The sequence below is a fragment of the Ascaphus truei genome, chromosome 12 (genome assembly GCF_040206685.1).
Source record: "Ascaphus truei isolate aAscTru1 chromosome 12, aAscTru1.hap1, whole genome shotgun sequence".
NCBI lineage: Eukaryota > Metazoa > Chordata > Amphibia > Anura > Ascaphidae > Ascaphus > Ascaphus truei.
In genome coordinates this window covers 46,948,660-46,973,112 of record NC_134494.1, presented here as the reverse complement: position 1 = coordinate 46,973,112, position 24,453 = coordinate 46,948,660, and the positions used below count along the sequence as shown (strand labels likewise).

General features: G+C 51.0%; 1 protein-coding gene across 6 annotated transcripts in view; it reads left to right on the top strand.

The window, feature by feature from the left end:
- ANO1 (anoctamin 1) overlaps positions 1-24,453 on the top strand; it is a 168,043-nt gene that overhangs the window by 125,124 nt on the left and 18,466 nt on the right. For 3 of the 6 annotated variants that reach the window (XM_075567624.1, XM_075567628.1, XM_075567629.1), the window contains 8 exons: positions 3,928-3,966; positions 6,826-6,890; positions 7,383-7,517; positions 8,332-8,492; positions 18,421-18,503; positions 20,202-20,213; positions 20,637-20,708; positions 23,469-23,546. In XM_075567624.1, the coding sequence (XP_075423739.1) occupies positions 3,928-3,966; positions 6,826-6,890; positions 7,383-7,517; positions 8,332-8,492; positions 18,421-18,503; positions 20,202-20,213; positions 20,637-20,708; positions 23,469-23,546 (645 nt within the window). The remainder of the gene's footprint in view (positions 1-3,927; positions 3,967-6,825; positions 6,891-7,382; positions 7,518-8,331; positions 8,493-18,420; positions 18,504-20,201; positions 20,214-20,636; positions 20,709-23,468; positions 23,547-24,453) is intronic. The other 3 variants (XM_075567625.1, XM_075567626.1, XM_075567627.1) reach the window with 3 other exon arrangements.

The following is a 24,453-nucleotide window of genomic DNA, read 5'->3' as shown; positions in this document are numbered from 1 at the left end:
TCTGTGCTGTGCATACATGCGCTCCCTTATACAGCCGTCTGTGCTGTGCATACATGCGCTCCCTTATACAGCCGTCTGTGCTGTGTATACATGCGCTCCCTTATACAGCCGTCTGTGCTGTGCATACATGCGCTCCCTTATACAGCCGTCTGTGCTGTGTATACATGCGCTCCCTTATACAGCCGTCTGTACTGTGCATACATGCGCTCCTTATACAGCCTTCTGTGCTGTGCATACATGCGCTCCCTTATACAGCCGTCTGTGCTGTGCATACATGCGCTCCCTTATACAGCCGTCTGTGCTGTGCATACATGCGCTCCCTTATACAGCCGCCTGTGCTGTGCATACATGCGCTCCCTTATACAGCCGCCTGTGCTGTGCATACATGCGCTCCCTTATACAGCCGTCTGTGCTGTGTATACATGCGCTCCCTTATACAGCCGTCTGTGCTGTGTATACATGCGCTCCCTTATACAGCCGTATGTGCTGTGCATACATGCGCTCCCTTATACAGCTGTCTGTGCTGCGCATACATGCGCTCCCTTATACAGCCGTCTGTGCTGTGCATACATGCGCTCCCTTATACAGCCGCCTGTGCTGTGCATACATGCGCTCCCTTATACAGCCGTCTGTGCTGCGCATACATGCGCTCCTTATACAGCCTTCTGTGCTGTGCATACATGCGCTCCCTTATACAGCCGTCTGTGCTGTGCATACATGCGCTCCCTTATACAGCCGCCTGTGCTGTGCATACATGCGCTCCCTTATACAGCCGTCTGTGCTGCGCATACATGCGCTCCTTATACAGCTGTCTGTGCTGTGCATACATGCGCTCCCTTATACAGCCGTCTGTGCTGTGCATACATGCGCTCCCTTATACAGCGTCTGTTCTGTGCATACATGCGCTCCCTTATACAGCCGCCTGTGCTGTGCTTACATGCGCTCCCTTATACAGCCGTCTGTGCTGTGCATACATGCGCTCCCTTATACAGCCGCCTGTGCTGTGCATACATGCGCTCCCTTATACAGCCGTCTGTGCTGTGCATACATGCGCTCCCTTATACAGCCGCCTGTGCTGTGCATACATGCGCTCCCTTATACAGCCGCCTGTGCTGTGTATACATGCGCTCCCTTATACAGCCGCCTGTGCTGTGCATACATGCGCTCCCTTATACAGCCTTCTGTGCTGTGCATACATGCGCTCCCTTATACAGCCTTCTGTGCTGTGCATACATGCGCTCTCTTATATAGCTGTCTGTGCTGTGCATACATGCGCTCCCTTATACAGCCTTCTGTGCTGCGCATACATGCGCTCTCTTATACAGCCTTCTGTGCTGTGCATACATGCGCTCTCTTATATAGCTGTCTGTGCTGTGCATACATGCGCTCTCTTATACAGCCGTCTGTGCTGTGCATACATGCGCTCCCTTATACAGCCGTCTGTGCTGTGCATACATGCACTCCCTTATACAGCCTTCTGTGCTGTGCATACATGCGCTCCCTTATACAGCCGTCTGTGCTGTGCATACATGCGCTCTCTTATACAGCCTTCTGTGCTGTGCATACATGCGCTCCCTTATACAGCCGTCTGTGCTGTGCATACATGCGCTCCCTTATATAGCTGTCTGTGCTGTGCATACATGCGCTCCCTTATTCAGCCGCCTGTGCTGTGCATACATGCGCTCCCTTATTCAGCCGCCTGTGCTGTGCATACATGCGCTCCCTTATACAGCCGCCTGTGCTGTGCATACATGCGCTCCCTTATACAGCCGTCTGTGCTGTGCATACATGCGCTCCCTTATACAGCCTTCTGTGCTGTGCATACATGCGCTCCCTTATACAGCCGTCTGTGCTGTGCATACATGCGCTCCCTTATACAGCCGTCTGTGCTGTGCATACATGCGCTCCCTTATACAGCCTTCTGTGCTGTGCATACATGCGCTCCCTTATACAGCCTACTGTGCTGTGCATACATGCGCTCCCTTATACAGCCGTCTGTGCTGTGCATACATGCGCTCCCTTATACAGCCTTCTGTGCTGTGCATACATGCGCTCCCTTATACAGCCGTCTGTGCTGTGCACACATGCGCTCTCTTATACAGCCTTCTGTGCTGTGCATACATGCGCTCCCTTATATAGCTGTCTGTGCTGTGCATACATGCGCTCCCTTATACAGCCGCCTGTGCTGTGCATACATGCGCTCCCTTATACAGCCGCCTGTGCTGTGCATACATGCGCTCCCTTATACAGCCGTCTGTGCTGTGCATACATGCGCTCCCTTATACAGCCGTCTGTGCTGTGCATACATGCGCTCCCTTATACAGCCGTCTGTGCTGTGCATACATGCGCTCCCTTATACAGCCGTCTGTACTGTGCATACATGCGCTCCCTTATACAGCGTCTGTGCTGTGTATACATGCGCTCCCTTATACAGCCGTCTGTGCTGTGCATACATGCGCTCCCTTATACAGCCGTCTGTGCTGTGCATACATGCGCTCCCTTATACAGCCGCCTGTGCTGCGCATACATGCGCTCCCTTATACAGCCGTCTGTGCTGTGCATACATGCGCTCCCTTATACAGCCGTCTGTGCTGTGCATACATGCGCTCCCTTATACAGCCGTCTGTGCTGTGCATACATGCGCTCCCTTATACAGCGTCTGTGCTGTGTATACATGCGCTCCCTTATACAGCCGTCTGTGCTGTGCATACATGCTCTCCCTTATACAGCCGTCTGTGCTGTGCATACATGCGCTCCCTTATACAGCATCTGTGCTGTGTATACATGCGCTCCCTTATACAGCCGTCTGTGCTGTGCATACATGCGCTCCCTTATACAGCCGCCTGTGCTGTGTATACATGCGCTCCCTTATACAGCCGTCTGTGCTGTGCATACATGCGCTCCCTTATACAGCCGTCTGTGCTGTGCATACATGCGCTCCCTTATACAGCCGTCTGTGCTGTGCATACATGCGCTCCCTTATACAGCCGTCTGTGCTGTGTATACATGCGCTCCCTTATACAGCCGTCTGTGCGGTGCATACATGCGCTCCCTTATACAGCCGTCTGTGCTGTGTATACATGCGCTCCCTTATACAGCCGTCTGTGCTGTGCATACATGCGCTCCCTTATACAGCCGTCTGTGCTGTGTATACATGCGCTCCCTTATACAGCCGTCTGTGCTGTGCATACATGCGCTCCCTTATACAGCCGCCTGTGCTGTGCATACATGCGCTCCCTTATACAGCCGCCTGTGCTGCGCATACATGCGCTCCCTTATACAGCCGTCTGTGCTGCGCATACATGCGCTCCCTTATACAGCCGCCTGTGCTGCGCATACATGCGCTCCCTTATACAGCCGTCTGTGCTGTGCATACATGCGCTCCCTTATACAGCCGCCTGTGCTGTACATACATGCGCTCCCTTATACAGCCGCCTGTGCTGCGCATACATGCGCTCCCTTATACAGCCGTCTGTGCTGTGCATACATGCGCTCCCTTATACAGCCGTCTGTGCTGTGCATACATGCGCTCCCTTATACAGCCGTCTGTGCTGTGCATACATGCGCTCTCTTATACAGCCGTCTGTACTGTGCATACATGCGCTCCCTTATACAGCCGTCTGTGCTGTGCATACATGCGCTCTCTTATACAGCCGTCTGTGCTGTGCATACATGCGCTCCCTTATACAGCCGCCTGTGCTGTGCATACATGCGCTCCCTTATACAGCTGTCTGTGCTGCGCATACATGCGCTCCCTTATACAGCCGTCTGTGCTGTGCATACATGCGCTCCCTTATACAGCCGTCTGTGCGGTGCATACATGCGCTCCCTTATACACAGCCGCCTGTGCTGTGCATACATGCGCTCCCTTATACAGCCGCCTGTGTTATATGTTTGCTCACTGTAAACGATCTCTCCTCTTCCCAGGGTGACTATGAAGGCGATGCTGAGCCGAATGACCGGAAGGTGAGACTCTGTGAGCTGGAAATGTCCTGTGTGCCAACGAGGAGGGGATTTAATGGCAGAGTCACTGCTGCATTGATCTCGGGGTAACGTGATCAGCTTGGCGTGTAACTGGCCGTTTGTATGTTATTACTACGTCTATTTTTAAAATAGTTTTTACCAGATTGGAACTGGGGTCCTTCAGCGCGGAGCCGCACCCTTCATCTCTGGGACCCCCCCCTCATTTGTGAGAGTTACCGGTGTCGTTACCAGTAATTAGCTGTTTTTTAAAGAGGATATTTAATGTCCAGCCAATAGAAAGCCAGAGGTGAGGGTGCAGGGGCTTATATTCATGGATAAGCACCTCAGGAGTCGGAGGGTCCGTGCAGCAGTACGTACTGGGGTTTAGCTCAGGTGGGCTCTGTCCCCACCCTGTATTAAGAAAACAAAACCGTAGTGTGACCTACTCCGTGTAATTCCCGCTTTTGGAAGGACGATTATCCCCGGCAGCAGAGCTACGGAGCGACCCCGAGTTAAGTTGGGGGAAATAAGCAGATGGGAATTTCGCCTTTTGTGTAACGTGGGAAAATTTAGGTGTAAAAATCCAGCTTTCCCGTAGCATCCTATAGGGAGACCCCCGAGAGGGAGACCGGGGGGCGGGGGTTTTATGGGTGGGAGTTAGTCCTGGTGTCGGGGAAGGTAACAGGGCTGTCGTTGTCTGTCTGCGATGCTCACATTGGGAGAAACTAAACTCAAAACACAAGAGACTTTCAACAGAAAGTTTAAAAGGAATTTATTGAGTGTTTTCAAAAATATGAGCTGCGATATCTGTGCTGAGCCACCAGGCAGGATCTGGGACCGGATCAGTACCGCGCGTTGTCGGTATCACCTGGAGGAGGGCGGCCAGGTCCATTCCAGCTACTTAGCCAACATTTGTATATTACCTCCGCTTTGATTAAAAAGGAATCTCATGATTCAGTGTTGGGTCCAAATCTTCTAAATGGTGCAAAGCTTCTAAAGATGAAAGTAAACAAGCTTTAATCTTGTATCATTATTTAAGGTGCTCTAAGGCTTAGCACTGAGTAAATGTAGGTGGTGTGACGTGGCTGGGAAAATAAACAGAGCTGTCTCTGTGCGGCTGTGCAGTTCTCTTGGTTTTTTTACATTTTATTCTTTCAATGGACCGAGTGTTTGCGACCCGCAAGTCTCTCAGCGAACATTAAAAGGGCCGACTTGTTTAAATGAAACCCCAGTGCAATCTCTGAAGAATTCTCCTTCTTGTGCATTTTAAGGCTACGGGCAGCCTGCCAGACCCCCGCTGCTCCAAGGCGATGGCAGAATTAATAATAAAATCATTTGGTCAGCTGACCCTGGCATGAGACAGACAAACTGTGTAAAAGTTGTACTCTCATTTACACTGCAGCGTTTACACACGTTTATCAGTAACTCGCAACATTTCTACTAAGGTGTGTTCCTGGTATCACTAACCTTCAGACATACTGTAAGGGATAACTTCGCCCCGTCCCCGCGCGCTCAGCTTCGCCCCGTCCCCGCGCGCTCTGCTTCGCCCCGTCCCCGCACGCTCTGCTTCGCCCCGTCCCCGCGCGCTCTGCTTCACCCCGTCCCCGCCCGCTTTGCTTCACCCCGTCCCCGTGCGCTCTGCTTTGCCTCGTCCCCGCGTGCTCTGCTTTGCCCCGTCCCCGCGCGCTCTGCTTTGCCCCGTCCCCGCGCGCTCTGCTTCACCCCATTCCCGCTCGCTCTGCTTCGCCCCGTCCCCGAGTGCTGTGCTTTGCCCCGTCCCCGCGTGCTCTGCTTTGCCCCATCCCCGCGCGCTCTTCTTTGCCCCGTCCCCGCGCGCTCTTCTTTGCCCCGTCCCCGCGCGCTCTTCTTTGCCCCGTCCCCGCGCGCTCTTCTTTGCCCCGTCCCCGCGCGCTCTTTGCCCCGTCCCCGCGCGCTCTTCTTTGCCTCGTCCCCGCACGCTCTTCTTTGCCCCGTCCCTGCGCGCTCTTCTTTGCCCCGTCCCCACGCGCTCTTCTTTGCCCCGTCCCCGCGCGCTCTTCTTTGCCCCGTCCCCGCGCGCTCTGCTTCGCCCCGTCCCCGCACGCTCTGCTTCGCCCCGTCCCCGCGCGCTCTGCTTCACCCCGTCCCCGCCCGCTTTGCTTCGCCCCGTCCCCGTGCGCTCTGCTTTGCCCCGTCCCCGCGCGCTCTGCTTTGCCCCGTCCCTGCGCGCTCTGCTTCACCCCATTCCCGCGCGCTCTGCTTCGCCCCGTCCCCGAGTGCTGTGCTTTGCCCCGTCCCCGCGTGCTCTGCTTTGACCCATCCCCGCGCGCTCTTCTTTGCCCCGTCCCCGCGCGCTCTTCTTTGCCCCGTCCCCGCGCGCTCTTCTTTGCCCCGTCCCCGCGCGCTCTTCTTTGCCCCGTCCCCGCGCGCTCTTCTTTGCCCCGTCCCCGCGCGCTCTTCTTTGCCCCGTCCGCTCTTCTTTGCCCCATCCCCGCGCACTCTTCTTTGCCCCGTCCCCGCGCACTCTTCTTTGCCCCGTCCCCGCGCGCTCTGCTTCGCCCCGTCCCCGCGCGCTCTGCTTTGCCCCGTCCCTGCGCGCTCTGCTTCGCCCCGTCCCCGCGCGCTCTGCTGCACCCTTTCTTTATAGATCTCTCGGGTGTTTTCAGGATCAAAAGCACATTATGAAAAGGGTGTTCTTCAGAGAAGATTTTAAAGTCCAGAACGGCACCTTATACATATTGTTGAAAAAACGTTTATGTTCAAGGTGCATTTTCCTTGACCTCTTGACCTCTCGCCCTCGCCAGCACTAAGGACCTAGAACCATTATAAACACTTTAAGACTTGTAATGTCTCGGGCACTAACCGATTCTATGCATATTTCAGCTCCTGTGCCATGAGTGGGCAAGCTATGGAGTGTTTTATAAGTACCAACCTATTGACCTAGTCAGGTAAGACATGAATATATAACGTAGCTCACGTCTGGCCCTCAGTGAGCCGTAGGTGGCCCATGCTTGTTTGCAAATTCCTGCATCATGTTCTTCCAAACTATAATGGGATCCATCCCCTGCAGATGGAAAGGGTTTCAGTTGGGAAGTTTGTAGGGAACGGGTCACTTGTGGTTACAGCTGCTTTGCTTTATGGACTCTGATGAATGGAAAAGCTTCAGCCACGGCTGTGTGTTGTTTTTTAAATGTAAAATATTTTAAAGCCCCTGGGCCAGTCTGTCCTGAGCCTCTGATTGATGGAGATTAATATATACTGTATATATAATATAATATCTATTTGAAAACCCATTCATCTAGTTGTTTGGGTTTTGAACTTTGCAAATAGACACATTCTAGGTGAAACGGGTGTGTTTAAGCCTGATAGAAACGGAGACCTTTGGCCCAGTTGGCCGGGCAGAGAAAGATTTTGCTTCACTTTGTCATCCTGTCTCTTAGGAAATATTTTGGGGAGAAGATCGCTCTGTACTTTGCCTGGCTGGGCGTTTACACCCAGATGCTGATCCCGGCGTCCGTTGTGGGGATCATAGTTTTCCTGTACGGCTGTGCCACTGTAGATGAAAACATACCGAGGTACGATACTGTAACTGGTAACCCTCAGGGGCACAAATACATCGATGGCGAGAAATAACCGTCTGTGAACACACATGGGCATTTTGTGTCACATTTAAGATGGCTGCCCAGAGGTTTTCCACTGTTCTATTACAAGTGCCCATGGTTTAGCGATAATGGTCAGATTGATGCATTTTTGTTTTATTAAATAGGATGTAAAAGAAAGGGGTTGGGGTTAGTCTGAAGCATCGAATTGGATCCCAAAATAAGGTTTTATTTGCTTTTGTAACATACACTATAAACGTGTGAAAGATTGATTTATGAGAAGGAAGAGAGACGGTACTAGTTATCTTTACCTGTGCGCTGTGGGCGCACATCAGTGCGACCTCGGGCAAGGCCGGCGTTAATACTGACCGTGTGAGGTTTGATGCTGCTCAGGGCATACTGGGCTTCCTGGACGTGAGTGCCTTTGTTATAATCATTATCTGTGAATAGACAAAGATAACCTGAAATCAATCATCGTTAAACAAATAGATAATAACAGCACAGCCTGGGCATGTCCTCAGTCACTGTCTCATTGTTACGGGTACCAGAGTGGGAGCTGCAGGTGAGTACAGGCCGCAGGATCCCAGCTTCGTCCCTGTCCTGCCATCCTCTGAATAGCAGCGGCCGCGCTAAAAGTCCCCGGTTCCTCGTCCACCTGAAATCTCCTCTTCCAACCTCTCTAGTGGCAGAAAGTCTAAGCACATTGTGTATCATTGAACCTGGCTGAGGCAGCATCCATGTGAAGCTCCGGGCACTGCCCCCTCTGACCTGTCCTTCCTCCCTATCACAGCATGGAGATGTGTGACCAGCGCTACAATATCACCATGTGCCCCCTGTGTGACCGCACGTGCAATTACTGGAAGATGAGCTCCGCCTGCGCCACTGCCCGAGCCAGCCACCTCTTTGACAATCCTGCCACGGTCTTCTTCTCAGTCTTCATGGCTTTGTGGGGTAAGAATAGTTACTGCTGCTCCCACCACTCTCTCCTCTCTATTCTCTGGATGCCCTTCTTCTCTCTCCCCCCTCCCTTCTTCTCTCTCTCAACCCTCCCTTCTTTTCTCTCACTCTTTCTCTCTCTTTCTCCCTTCCCCTCTCTCCCTCTCTTTCTCCTCCTCTCTCCCTCCTCCTCTCTCCCCCTCCCTTCTTCTCTCTCTCTCTTTCTCCCTTCCCCTCTCTCCCTCTCTCCCTCTCTCCCTCTCTCTCACTGCTCTCACTCGGAATATATGGCTCACGCTGCGTATTTCCCCCTCCCAGATAATGGGCATCTCGTCAGCACAGACTTCTCTGCCAGATCTTCTGCTCACTGAGCAGGGAGGTTACTTGGCATATTTACTGTAAGAAGCGATGTACTACTTGGATCACGCACATGATTTTATTGCACAATTACTTTCAACAGAAATACAAGTAAAATCTCCCCCTGAGCAAAACCCCATTACTTGTAGCGGGACACACGGGGTACTGTTACCTGCTGCAGGATTGGCAGTGATGCTGCAGTACTAACCAACTCCAGGGAAATACCCATTGCTCTTGGGGCCAGTTCCAGAGTTTCGGTAACACGGGGCTCATAACGCCACTTATTGTCCTGGAGGTTAACACATATCCACGGAGCTCGTTATATGCAGCAGCTGCCGTGGTGTTTCACTACAATAGGCTTAATGCCACGTTAGATTAGCGTCGACTTGAAATAACATGACTACGCATGTACTGCCTCACGCTCCCGCGTGCCTCACGCCGCCGTGTGCCTCACGCTCCCGCGTGCCTAACGTGCCTAACGCTCCCGCGTGCCTAACGTGCCTAACGCTCCCGCGTGCCTGACGCTCCCCCGTGCCTGACGCCCCCGCGTGCCTAACGCTGCCCGGGGACTTCTCCAAAAATACTGGACACAATAGTGACAGGTGTGATGCGCTCGAGACATACACACACCTCCATGCTGTTTCCTCCTCTCCTTAGCCCTACCCCCAAGCTCCTGAGACACCACCTCCTGATTTGGCTGCAGCCCTGCTCAGGAAAATCCCACGCCATGCGTCCATTATACATAATGCCGTGCGTCCGTTATACATAACGCCGTGCATCCATTATACATAATGCCGTGCGTCCGTTATACATAACGCCGTGCGTCCGTTATACATAACGCCGTGCGTCCGTTATACATAACGCCGTGCGTCCATTATAGATAACGCCGTGCGTCCGTTATACATAACGCCGTGCGTCCGTTATACATAACGCCGTGCGTCCGTTATACATAACGCCGTGCGTCCGTTATACATAACGCCGTGCGTCCGTTATACATAACGCCGTGCGTCCGTTATACATAACGCCGTGCGTCCGTTATACATAACGCCGTGCGTCTATTATACATAACGCCGTGTGTCCGTTATACATAACGCCGCGCGCCCATTATACATAATGCCGTGCGTCCGTTATACATAACACCGTGCGTCCGTTATACATAACACCGTGCGTCCGTTATACATAACACCGTGCGTCCGTTATACATAACACCGTGCGTCCGTTATACATAACACCGTGCGTCCGTTATACATAACGCCGTGCGTCCGTTATACATACCACCGTGCGTCCGTTATAGATAACGCCGTGCGTCCATTATAGATAACGCTGTGCGTCCGTTATACATAATGCCGCACACCCGCTATACATAACGCCGTGCGCCCATTATACGTAACGCCGCGCGCCCATTATACGTAACGCCGCGCGTCCGTTATACATAACGCCGTGCCCTTCCTGGGTGAACACCTGAATGATCTGAACGTTATTGAGCGTTGAAGATGCACGTTCATGTTTCATGAAACATTAACCCCTGAGGGTCTGGGCCTTCATGAGATCTGCACATTTTGCTTTATATCCATTTTCCTCCCAAACAGACGGTGACACAATGTATCAATATCACCATTTAACAAAGAAGTCAACGTAGCTGCAAAATAAATCGGATATTTTGGGCTGAGTGTCCCAGCGGCATTAAGTGATTTCCGATTGGTGTATGTTTCTCCCGATTTCTCATGTTCCTACAGCCGGATCTCCGCCCCATACTGTGCCCCATACTGGGCTGAGGGAATCCATACGGGCAGAATCTCTGCACTTTGTGACATTTCCCTTAGGATGCGGACTGTTTTTCCCGGCACCGCGTCAGGGTTCCTTTATTTGCAGGACGGGATGGAATGAACGCATCTGTTAGTATTTAGTTCTCTGAAGATCCCTCGGGGGTTGCTCTCCCTCTGTGGAGTTTCCCTTATGACAATGACTGTACTTACCATATGTCGGGGAGTTCTTCCCAGCTTTGTAGCTGGAGTTCCTCTGAGCACATCCTGAGAGGGGCAGAAATGTCGTCCTTATCAGGACTCCCAATCTCTAAAGGTTTATCTGAGGGCAGTTGGTTAGTTCTCACAATGAGCACGGTGTACGAGTCATTTCATTTACACATCTCTCTGTCACGTTCATTAGAAGACGTGAGGAATAGCCTTACAGGACCCAGGATTTTGTAGCTGGGCTGAATGGCTTTAAACCTGCTCGATACATTTCTCAACTGTCATACAACGCAAGGGAATATAAACCAAAGGATTAGGACTAGTACTCACCCACTTATACTTCATGAACTTGTTGTGTTGGGAATATGTGTTCAGGTCCCAACATTGCACGGCTACAACTGCATACAAGAAAACCCAAAGGTGGCCATACACGTGGGGAATTGATCACATTAAGCCAAAAACCAAAGTAGCAACAAACAAAAAAAGGACAATATTCTGGCAGGGAAGCGTAGAGAATAAGAGAAAGCCACTTGTTTGAATTTTCTGAAATTTCCTCGGTTTAATTTGTGTACTCACCGGTTAATAGAAAGAGGGATCAGGAAAAAGCAACTTGGGGTGCCCCTTAAACGTGGGGACTGAGTAAAAAGATGGAGAGATGGATGCTAGTGGCAAACAAAGCTTAGTTAGAGAGCAGCATACAAACAGGGAGAGCCAAGCACACCAAAAAGGGAATGCCTTTATTTATTAAATGTTTTACCCGGAAGTAATACACTGAGAGTTACCTCTCGTTCTCACGTATGTCCGGGGCACAGAGTTAAGATGACAGACACATGGTTACACATATACAGTTACATAAGTGAGCAGGTTATACATTCTATACGAGACATTGCGTGAACGGTTAAAGATATTATATATTGTAGGCGTATGGAACAGTTACAGACCAAATGTGACGGCTTTAGTTTTGAGAGAACTTAGGCTGCGCTTGTAGTGACGGCGATAGCGACATCACGGCAAAACAAATGCATCGCCTCCGTCGCGTGCGCTTATAGTAAGCGCGGTGCGACGGATTAGTCGCGATCGCTGGAAGTCATCTATTTGATTTTCCAGCAACCGTCGCGTCGCCGGCACTATAAGCGCAGCCTTAAACTGGTGGCGGCTGAGAGAGTCTCCGGTAGCCTGTTCCAGTTTTGGGGTGCACGGTGAGAGAAGGAGGAACGGCCGGATACTTTGCTGAACCTTGGGACCATGAACAGTCTTTTGGAGTCAGGTCTCAGATGTTTAGTGCTGCATGTGGCAGGGGTGAGAGTAGAATTAATGCAAAAAGGTTATTTAATGACTGAAAGAGTCAAAAATATCCAACGTTTCGGTGCAGTGACTGTTTCAGCCATTAAATGACCTTTTTGCATTCATTCTATTCTCATTCCCCTTTTGGTGTGCTTGGCCCTCGCTGTTTGCTATACTTACAGGTTACACACAAGGAAAAGGGACGAGCCACACACTGCTATAGACCGACATTACTTCAGCAATATCACCTGGCACCTTTCTTAAAATCTTTGTTTTGTCTTAATGTGATCACATTCTCAGAGCAGGTCGCCCACCTTTTAGATTGTCTTGTATATAACGCAAGCGAGAATCCCAGAGAGATTACTATCTGTGTGAGAGGGTTAGGCCTTGGTCCCGCTGCGGCCGGCGGTGTGCGCGGCCGCGCGCCACCAGCTGCTTGCCTCCGTTCTGGAGGTCCCCGCTGGCTCCTTCCGGCGTGGCTGACTGCGTGCTGTGGCGCGTCAGCCAGCCGGAGCTACAAGGAGCTTGTGTTTTCGCCGAGTGTCACGTCACGTGACACGCAAGGGAGCCAATCCGAGTTCCCCCTCTGCCCCCCCCCCGGCCCCCCGTTCCGATTTCCCCCCTTGCTGCGATTCACTCCCCCCATGTGTAATTGCCTGTGTGTATTTGCCTGCGTGTGTGTGAGTGCCTGCGTGTGTGTGTGTGTGAGTGCCTGCGTGTGTGTGAGTGGAGGGGAGCAGGGAAGGAGCTGCGGGTGTGTGTGTGAGTGCCTGTGTGTGTATGAGTGCCTGTGTGTGTGTGAGTGCCTGTGTGTGTGTGAGTGCCTGCGTGTGTGTGAGTGCCTGTGTGTGTGTGAGTGCCTGCGTGTGTGTGAGTGCCTGCGTGTGTGTGAGTGCCTGCGTGTGTGTGTGTGAGTGCCTGCGTGTGTGTGAGTGGAGGGGAGCAGGGAAAGAGCTGCGGATATGTGTCCTGGTTTTTTTTGTTAACTTTTGGCCGGCTCGGGAGGAGGGAGGAGGGAGGGGTGATGCGCGAGAGGCAGAAAATGTTTATCTCCCGCTCCCTACAGACCGCAAGTGGCGGTCAATTGCCTGTCAGCGCGCCACCTGTCTGCAGTGCGGGCGCGCTGACTGAGGGAGCGGGGCCTTAGCCTCATTCCTCACCCTCTGCTCAGAGAGGGAGCGGGTGTGAAACCCCAATGTCCGAGATAAGGAGCTGCGGTCTTTCTTTTGGAGGATCTCTCAAGAGATATATAGGAGAGAGAGCTATATTCCCTGTTAATCACTCTTTTATTTATCCAATCTATCTGAAAAGGGTTTTATTTGGCAGATAATCATGCGATAGATGGATAATAAAAAGAATGTGTCGAGTGGAGAAGATTAAATGGGGGGGAACTTGTTAATAAAGCTGTGATAAACACGGAAACCAGAACCGTTAGAACAAACCATGTGCTCTCTTTGGATTTATTACATTTTAGGAACTGTCAAGCTTTTTCTCTGGTGCCATAAACGTAAATAAATCCAGCTCTGTTTAAATACGGAAAGTGTCCCAGACGTGAAGGATGGAGTTGGGAAGCTGTTCATTTCCTGTGCTAACTGTCCCAGATATTGGCTGCTCTTGCCCGGTCGGTCGGGAGGGATCTGCTTGTGGTTTCCAGCTCATGTTCTGAGTGCACACAATGTCTGCCCCATCTGGACTGATCTATGCCTTTCAATTTCCTTCGGCTTGGAGAAGTTGTGGTGCAGACACACAGACCCTTGCCAGATATTCCATGTTGAGTTTGTGTAGGGCCCCACGCAGTAATAGTGAGCAGAGTCCTTTCTGAGAGCGTTTCTCAGGTTGGACAGCACTTGGTGTATTACGTTGGGAAGCTTGGCGTAGTTCCACTGATCACTTGTGTACGGACCTCGTCTCCCTCCTCCTCCCCCACTCTGGGTGTCATGGAGAGGTCCTCTGGGCACTTTCACTCCTAATTACATTATCCCCACATAATAATCCCCGGCGGGAAACCTGTTATGATGTAATTTTAATATATTGTTTCTGAAACATTCTGCATTCTAGATGTAGCAGCTTCATTAAGTGATTATTATTATTATTATTATTAATAATATGTGTGACAATCGGCGCCTTCCGTTAAATCCTATAGAAACTGTAATATTCTGAGTTGGGGGAACAAGATCACCTGCTACATCTGTATATTTAAAATATTAGCGCACATAGGGAATCACCGTTACAAGTACTGTAATGTCATTCTGATCAAACGCCTTTAAATGCAATTACACGTTTAGTAATTAAGTATTTAAGTTGGTTAAAGCTCCTATGAGAGAGGTCAGAAACGGAACATACTATAAGTTGGTAAACGGTTGGGATGCCAGAAATTCATGTAAATAAAGGTTTCTTATAAAATAAAAAGTCAGAAAATAAAATGTCAGATCTCCTCCAGTGTGAGATTCTCGCTTACCTGTCACCCCGCGCTCTCTCCCTTATTACCTGTCACCCCGCGCTCTCTCCCTTATTACCTGTCACCCCGCGCTCTCTCCCTTATTACCTGTCACCCCGCGCTCTCTCCCTTATTACCTGTCACCCCGCGCTCTCTCCCTTATTACCTGTCACCCCGCGCTCTCTCCCTTATTACCTGTCACCCCGCGCTCTCTCCCTTATTACCTGTCACCCCGCGCTCTCTCCCTTATTACCTGTCACCCCGCGCTCTCTCCCTTATTACCTGTCACCCCGCGCTCTCTCCCTTATTACCTGTCACCCCGAGCTCTCTCCCTTATTACCTGTCACCCCGCGCTCTCTCCCTTATTACCTGTCACCCCGCGCTCTCTCCCTTATTACCTGTCACCCAGCGCTCTCTCCCTTATTACCTGTCACCCCGCGCTCTCTCCCTTATTACCTGTCACCCAGCGCTCTCTCCCTTATTACCTGTCACCCAGCGCTCTCTCCCTTATTACCTGTCACCCAGCGCTCTCTCCCTTATTACCTGTCACCCCGAGCTCTCTCCCTTATTACCTGTCACCCCGCGCTCTCTCCCTTATTACCTGTCACCCCGAGCTCTCTCCCTTATTACCTGTCACCCAGCGCTCTCTCCCTTATTACCTGTCACCCAGCGCTCTCTCCCTTATTACCTGTCACCCCGAGCTCTCTCCCTTATTACCTGTCACCCAGCGCTCTCTCCCTTATTACCTGTCACCCCGCGCTCTCTCCCTTATTACCTGTCACCCAGCGCTCTCTCCCTTATTACCTGTCACCCAGCGCTCTCTCCCTTATTACCTGTCACCCCGAGCTCTCTCCCTTATTACCTGTCACCCCGCGCTCTCTCCCTTATTACCTGTCACCCCGAGCTCTCTCCCTTATTACCTGTCACCCCGCGCTCTCTCCCTTATTACCTGTCACCCAGCGCTCTCTCCCTTATTACCTGTCACCCAGCGCTCTCTCCCTTATTACCTGTCACCCCGAGCTCTCTACCTTATTACCTGTCACCCCGCGCTCTCTCCCTTATTACCTGTCACCCAGCGCTCTCTCCCTTATTACCTGTCACCCCGCGCTCTCTCCCTTATTACCTGTCACCCCGCGCTCTCTCCCTTCTTACCTGTCACCCAGCGCTCTCTCCCTTATTACCTGTCACCCCGCGCTCTCTCCCTTATTACCTGTCACCCCGAGCTCTCTCCCTTATTACCTGTCACCCAGCGCTCTCTCCCTTATTACCTGTCACCCCGCGCTCTCTCCCTTCTTACCTGTCACCCCGCGCTCTCTTCCTTATTACCTGTCACCCCGCACTCTCTTCCTTATTACCTGTCACCCAGCGCTCTCTCCCTTCTTACCTGTCACCCAGCGCTCTCTCCCTTATTACCTGTCACCAAGTGCTCTCTCCCTTCTTACCTGTCACCCAGCGCTCTCTCCCTTATTACCTGTCACCCCGCGCTCTCTCCCTTCTTACCTGTCACCCCGCACTCTCTTCCTTATTACCTGTCACCCAGCGCTCTCTCCCTTCTTACCTGTCACCCCGCGCTCTCTTCCTTATTACCTGTCACCCCGCGCTCTCTTCCTTATTACCTGTCACCCCGCACTCTCTTCCTTATTACCTGTCACCCAGCGCTCTCTCCCTTCTTACCTGTCACCCAGCGCTCTCTCCCTTATTACCTGTCACCCAGCGCTCTCTCCCTTCTTACCTGTCACCCAGCGCTCTCTCCCTTATTACCTGTCACCCCGCGCTCTCTCCCTTATTACCTGTCACCCCGAGCTCTCTCCCTTATTACCTGTCACCCAGCGCTCTCTCCCTTATTACCTGTCACCCCGCGCTCTCTCCCTTCTTACCTGTCACCCCGCGCTCTCTCCCTTATTACCTGTCACCCCGCGCTCTCTCCCTTATTACCTGTCACCCCGAGCTCTCTCCCTTATTACCTGTCACCCAGCGCTCTCTCCCTTATTACCTGTCACCCCGCGCTCTCTCCCTTCTTACCTGTCACCCCGCGCTCTCTTCCTTATTACCTGTCACCCCGCGCTCTCTCCCTTCTTACCTGTCACCCCGCACTCTCTTCCTTATTACCTGTCACCCAGCGCTCTCTCCCTTCTTACCTGTCATCCCGCGCTCTCTCCCTTCTTACCTGTCACCCCGCACTCTCTTCATTATTACCTGTCACCCCGCACTCTCTCCCTTCTTACCTGTCACCCCGCGCTCTCTCCCTTATTACCTGTCACACCATGCTCTCTTCCTTATTACCTGTCACCCCGCGCTCTCTCCCTTATTACCTGTCACCCCGCGCTCTCTCCCTTATTACTTGTCACCCAGCGCTCTCTCCCTTATTACCTGTCACCCAGCGCTCTCTTCCTTATTACCTGTCACCCCGCGCTCTCTCCCTTATTACCTGTCACCCCGTGCTCTCTCCCTTATTACCTGTCACCCAGCGCTCTCTCCCTTCTTACCTGTCGCCCAGCAGTCTCTCCCTTCTTACCTGTCACCCAGTGCTCTCTCCCTTCTTACCTGTCACCCAGCGCTCTCTCCCTTCTTACCTGTCGCCCAGCAGTCTCTCCCTTCTTACCTGTCACCCAGTGCTCTCACCCTTCTTACCTGTCACCCAGCGCTCTCTCCCTTCTTACCTGTCACCCCGCGCTCTCTCCCTTATTACCTGTCACCCAGTGCTCTCTCCCTTCTTACCTGTCACCCAGCGCTCTCTCCCTTCTTACCTGTCACCCCGCGCTCTCTCCCTTATTACCTGTCACCCAGCGCGCTCTCCCTTCTTACCTGTCGCCCAGCAGTCTCTCCCTTCTTATCTGTCACCCAGCGCTCTCTCCCTTCTTACCTGTCACCCAGCGCTCTCCATCCCTTCTTACCTGTCACCCAGCGCTCTCTCCCTTATTACCTGTAACCCAGCACTCTCTCCCTTCTTACCTGTCATCCAGTGCGCTCTCCCTTCTTACCTGTCACCCAGCGCGCTCTCCCTTCTTACCTGTCACCCAGCGCGCTCTCCCTTCTTACCTGTCACCCAGCGCTCTCTCCCTTCTTACATGTCACCCAGCGCTCTCTCCCTTCTTACCTGTAACCCAGCACTCTCTCCCTTCTTACCTGTCACCCAGCGCTCTCTCCCTTCTTACCTGTCACCCAGCGCTCTCTCCCTTCTTACCTGTCACCCAGCGCTCTCTCCCTTCTTACCTGTCACCCAGCGCTCTCTCCCTTCTTACCTGTCACCCAGCGCTCTCTCCCTTCTTACCTGTCACCCAGCGCTCCCTCCCTTCTTACCTGTTACACAGCGCTCACTCCCTTCTTACCTGTCACCTAGCGCTCTCTCCCTTCTTACCTGTCACCCAGCGCTCCCTCCCTTCTTACCTGTCACCCAGCGGTCTCTCCCTTCTTACCTGTCACCCAGCGGTCTCTCCCTTCTTACCTGTCACCCAGCGGTCTCTCCCTTCTTACCTGTCACCCAGCGCTCCCTCCCTTCTTACGTGTCATCCAGCGCTCCCTCCCTTATTACCCGTCACCCAGCGCTCTCTCCCTTTTTACCTGTCTGAAGTTGTCTCGCAGCATTCCCTCCTTTGTCTCAGGCTGTCTCTCACAGCTCCCCCTTGTCTGAGGCTCTCTCACAGCCCCCCCCCCCCCTTGTCTGAGGCTCTCTCACAGCTCCCCCCCCCCCTTAACTCTCTGAGGCTGTCTCACTGCTCCCCCCTTACCTCTCTGAGGCTGTCTCACAGCTCCCCCCCCCCCTTACCTCTCTGAGGCTCTTTCACAGCCCCCCCCCCTCCCCTTACCTCTCTGAGGCTGTCTCACTGCTCCCCCCCTTACCTCTCTGAGGCTGTCTCACTGCTCCCCCTTACCTGTGCAGTGTCTCTCGTTTCAGCGGCCACGTTCATGGAGCACTGGAAGAGAAGACAAATGCGTCTCAATTACAGGTGGGACCTGACCAATTTTGAGGAGGAGGAGGTGAGTAGAACTGACTGACCTCTTTGCTTTGAAGCTGGAGGAGAATTTGTTCTGTTCTGGGCTCTCTCTACTTAACCTCTCACGGCCAGAGAGCCTAACTTCCCCATGTGTTCCCCTGGCAGGGAGGAGGGTGCACAGTCGTTCCTGCTCATGGGGGAAGCATTTCTTGTCCCTAAAATGAACGTGTAACACTTTTTATAAATAATGCTCAGTGTCACTACACTCCAAGCTGAGGCAGAGCTCATACACTCCGCTTGCTTGCGAGAGTGCGAGCGCTTACCGTGCCACGTGGCTCTAGCACAAGCAATGTGTTTCGGGCGATGGGGGCGTGTGACTATGACGTCACGGAGCTGGTTCGCCGTGATTGGCCGAACCGCTCACGTGACGCGGCCGTGATGTGGCCATCGCTTGAAAAGACGAGTGTTTTTTGTCTTTTCGAGACGCGGTCGCACCACCGCGCTCTGTCATGCGCACTAGGAGCGGCCTCTAAGGGATCCTGTCATTTGTGCTTGGTGTATGCACGCGCAAGCGCCATCGCACACAGTATAAGCTCAGCCTAAGGCTGCGGCCACACTGGCGCTGACAGCGCTCATGCTTGGAGAGCGGTGACGTCACCAGCTCTCCAAGCATGAGCGACGGGTATCCGCACTATTTCGCAAGCGCGCGCGGTGGGGCGTTGCAGGCAAGCTGAGCGCGATTCAAAGTCAGTTTTTTTTGTTTATGTAAGCGCCAAGCGTGGGTGAGCGTGTGCCCGCGCACTCGCACCACGGGAGCGGGGACGTCTAAATTTAAATTGCTAGAAGTAACCTCGCCAAGCATCGCATGGTCAGCGGCAGCGTGGCCGCCGCCTAAGGCAGCAACAGCTCCCTGACCCATCTCATTTTGGGTGGACATGACCTGCTTTGTCTTGTAGCCCAAACGGAGTAGTCCTTCCCACTGTGGCTGCTTCTGTCTCAGGTGTTTGGAGAAGATGCAGAAGACCGCAATTGGGAGCTAGGATTTAGGGGGTGAAACTCCGGCTGCATCGATGATTAACGTAATCGGTCGAACATACAACCAAACTTTAACGCTCTTTCTGTCCTTTTGTGGATGAAAAATTCAATACATTTTGAAAATATTACCCATCAAAAAGAAGTCTCCCCAGTGTTATGTAATGTTATTTAAGAGGTTCTGATAAGCTGTGACAATTTGTCTGCAAAATGCAAATGGTTACATTATTTGGGGGGAGACAGAATTTATTGTGGGTGTTTTCTATCGATTGTTGTGATTAATGTGACTTTTTCCCCCTTTAATGACTACTGCAGCTGCTATTTGTAGCTGGTTTAATAAAGAAACAAGACTGGTCCTGTCTATTGTGGTTGCACCTTGTACAAAAGGAAGTGCTCTGATTACACACATGGCTAAAGATTATTATTGATTATTAACCATGGCTCTGCTGGTCCAATTCCATGTATAAACATACAGTATCTTCTCTTGCATACATATACTTACTAAAATGTGTGCTAAAAAGTTCTGTACGTGCACCTGAGTAAGTGTATCACGCTGCGCATAATGTGATCACTAGTTTTGTACATAGTCGATCTTGTTCTGTATATCAATCTGAGAAATGTCACGTCTCCGTATATCATTGCCCGAATCCTGAAATAATAATGATATTTTTTTTGTTTGTGTGTGTGTGTTTTTTCTGGTTTCCTGAAGGGTTCAGTCAAGGTTTGAAAAGTATTATTTTTTTCTTCTGTTTTCTATCTTCTTGCCGCCACCTCCTCTGGTCACCGATTTTTGCTTTTCATGTTTTGATCACAAATCTCTTCACTGGAACAGTTTTTTTTTTTTTTCCAGTTTATTTTTCTTTTGCTGCTTTCACCAAACAAATGACTCCAATCTTGCCCTTTTCCTTTTCTCCAGCTCCTGGCTGGTAATGATCTTGCATTGTGTGTCTGTGCCCATCACACGTCGGTCTGTGTGTAATGTCTGTTTTTGTTAGCGGGAGGTCACTGCACGGTGTAATTATGTGATCGCTGAGCGCACAGAAACCTCCGCTTTAGCTCTTAGTACTGAACCTCTGCCGGCTTCCTGTGAATCTCCAGTGCCACTGGCTGGCGTCTTTTCTAATTCTCCACGTGTCTTCTGCAGGCTCATACCAGGGTCGAGTACGAGGCCAAAGTTCTGCAGAAATCCCTGAAGAAGGAGCGCAGGCGTAAGAAGGTACGGAGTACATTGATATATTTCTCTTTTATTGAACACCTTCGGTGCTAAAGTAACCAATAATACAGCCATGTAACCTGTCTGCCCCAGCAACGTCTATTCAATTACTGAAAAAACTAACAATTAGATTGTTTTGGTGACCCAGCAGAAGACCTCATCTAATTAGAGCTTGCAGGTGGTAAATTGTCATTTGTTGTCTTAGTTTGTCACGTGCTGAAGAAGCTTGAAACAGACGGCAGAACTGCTCCCCTATCCAGCACTGGATGAGTTAATGTATCACTAATACATATAAAAGGACTTATCACTGAATTATCCTATACAGCTCTTTATATGTGACCCAGTCTGATGAATCCTGTATTTAATCCCCCCTCAATAGGGTTACCTGTTTGCTGCAAAGAGTTAATAGTAGAGCAGCATATGCTAGGCCACACCTTGTGTTGCCACGGGGATACTGATGTCACAGGGAAGTATATAGGAGAGGAGGAAGGTTCTGGAAGGTTAGGTTCCTGTAGGACAAGGGAAGAGGCACCTCAGGGAGAGGCGATGGGGATTATGTTTCTGAAGTAATAGAAGAGATCAGCCCCCTGCCTGTTATGTTACAGATAGGGACAGTGCCCCTTAGCAAGTGTCCCAATGAGATGGCCAATGGAAGCACGCAGGTACCAGAGAGGGAGAGACAGTCATGCCACAGAGAGCCACATTCAGAGGGCTCAGAGATGTCAGTGGATCAGCTCTACAGGTGGATCCAACTTCGTATACTCAATCATTAGGGAAGTGACAGTCCCCAATCATGAATGGAGTATAGCTGGTACCTGCACAGAACTGGCCAGGATTCCAGTAAGGGCCCGAAGTAGACGTTGCATTACTCCGAAGAGGGCCTTGGTCCAATACAAGTAACACGGCCAAGTATATGCACCTCACTCTGAGTGTTGAGTGCGCACCTAGGGAAGTACCGTGTCATGAGTGATGTAAAGCAACGTACATGTATGTGTGTCCCTGTGCCTGGGGACCTGGGTAAAGATTGGAGTTGTTCTACAAAAGTTCCTGGCGCCCCTTTTTCACCCGTGCTGCTTCATCACCCAGCCGCCTAAATTGAGGTAACCTATGCTGACTTGCCAAATATTGCACACGGTATAAACTCCCTAGCAGCCGGGCAGGAAGTGTTCCATGTATTAGCTTCTAAAAGTCCTGTATTTATGGTCCGATGCAGAAAAGCAATTCCCAATGCGTTCATGCGAAGACGTTTTAGTAGTCTAGTTCGAGGAATGGTGGTTTCACATCTTCTGTTTGGCCAACATACATGTTGCTGTTTTTCGGAGTTGTTAGAAGCCCCAGGCTGTGTCTGCTCTGGTTTTGTTTGAGCAGGTCTGCAGCCTTTTTGTTTTTCCTATAGATATAGGTGTGCCCACTGCTGCTTATTAGCAAATGATGTGTGTAATATCTCTTTTGGATACTCTTGAAGCATGAACACAAGAGTAGATGTGGATGCTTGGATAGGAACTCACCTTGCCGAGGACATCCTGTGATTGTGACTTCTCAAAACTTAGCATACTTTTAAAAATGTGAATGGGGAAAAAAATGCTAAAGGTGATTATAACGTAGAATAAATGCATGTAAGTGGCAGTAAAGAAAATAGAGTCGCAGCTGTGTGTGGCCACACGTTACCATGGATGAGTGATATCTGGGCTTAACACACTTTCCTTTGAAGTGGAGTTTCCTGAAGCCTGTGCAAAGTGTGAATAATCATGGGAAACTCTTTATCATCCTGCGCTGTGATTCAGAAGACAAATATGAAGCATTGTTCGTGCATAATTGCAAGGTGTGTTTTCTGGACGGTCGCCAGAATGTTCTAAATAGAATGTTGAGCTGTGTACAACAAAGCGACACAAACGTGTATGTTGTGTAAAAAGTGGGGAGGGCTGGTTGAAACTGTCACAATAAAATGCTTGTATAGATTTTCCTCCAGTGGGATATAACATGGCTGACGTTTTGCTACGCCCCATTGGTAACGCGCCTGCACTACACGATTTGGCGTGTTTGCTTTCTCCTGGGGAATGAGTTCATTCTACGGTGTAACTGCTGCTTTTAAAACCTTGTGCTTCCGAAGCCGCTGGACTTTGTCTACGGAATAGAAAAGCTCGTGCGGCTGTCCCTTGGGAGGCAAATCTCTGCCAGCGCCCAGGACTTGCCCAGTGTGAAGTGAGGGCTGACCAGGCGATGCCAACTGCTCCCATGTACTGGTACAGCTGTAATCCGGTCTGCCAACTCCCTCTGAAATTCGGCTTTTCCTTTCACATGGGGCATATACAGTGTTGTTAACCCCTTCCGTGCCAAGGGATCCTACACTTTTCTGGCCTCCATGATACTGAATGGGGTTGATTTTTATAACTGAACGGACCCCGATATTGCGCAGAACAGTTTTTTTTGGGGGGGGGGGGGTTTATGCAAGGGGTTGCGGTCCTGCACCTTCCCCGTTACTCCCCGTTACTCCTGGGAGGCCTGACCTGAAATGACCCACGTTGGCATTTCTTACTTCAGCCTGTCCTGTAGCTGGGAGCAGGTGCACACGCTACAGGGAGCAGCATTGGGTAATCACTGGGCGATTTCCCTGGACTTCTGGTTGTAACCTCTCCAGCGGGGCAATGCGCACACACAATGCCGGCGGGTTACTCCTCCTTTATTTGGCCTGTTTGATAGATACTTTGTAACACTGTATTGCATGGTCCTTTTTTTTTTTTTGTTTCCTTTGAATGCCATCAGAAGCACCAACATGTCCCTGAAGACGCCCCAAACAAGTGGAGGCAGAGAGTTAAGACAGCCATGGCTGGGGTGACATTGGTATATTTTACACCCCATTTACAGAGATTAATTTCTAAGTGTTTATGGAACGGACGACGACATCACTTCATGGTTTATTTTAATTCAACAAACCTGAGGGGATTATTTTTAACCCCCAGCACAGCACCAATCCGCTGTTTTGGCAAATGGTTACACTCGCCAAATGATCCCCTTTGGCTGTTGAATTATTTCCATTTTTTGTAACCATCAATGTCATTCTTTTTCCTATTTCCCCAAACTCCTAAGTACGTGGCATGACCCTGCATGACTAATCTTCTGTGTGCGTGGCATTGCTGCACGCCCTGTGAGCGCATGCGCACACGTCACTCCCGTGTTCCACGTGTAAGCATGCTGCACCCTGTGTGAGTGACATGGTTTAGTGTCGTGTTGCTTGTTGTGTATTTTGTGTGTGTTTGTACATAGTGGTAGCCTCTTAGTTGTGCTGTGACTTTTTACTAATGTGAAATCTCTCCCATTCCTACTGATCAAACTCTGAATTTCCACAGCAATGACCGCTCTGGGGAAGCACAGTGCCTGGGAGCACCCCGGACAGTCCATCCTGTCTGACACTATGCCCAGAGACCCTACATTTGTATAAGAACGTTGACTCTGGCTATTCCAAACAATCATTTATCTTTCTTATATTGTGCTGACCGTTTATGCATAGAAACCTGCAGTCCTAGACACCCTTGGTGCCAGCGGAGTATACAATGGTTTGTAGTCTCCATGTTATCAGATGGTCACCATCATCATTAACCCTTTGCTGCTGGAGGGCATGCAGCACATTGTGCTCTGGGCACCACTTCAGGTCCCTGTGTCCGTGCAAAGGTTAACAATGTGAGAAAGGAGTGGGGCTAATAAATACATGAACTACATATAGAGGAATTGTCTTTAAAGCTTTAGCAGA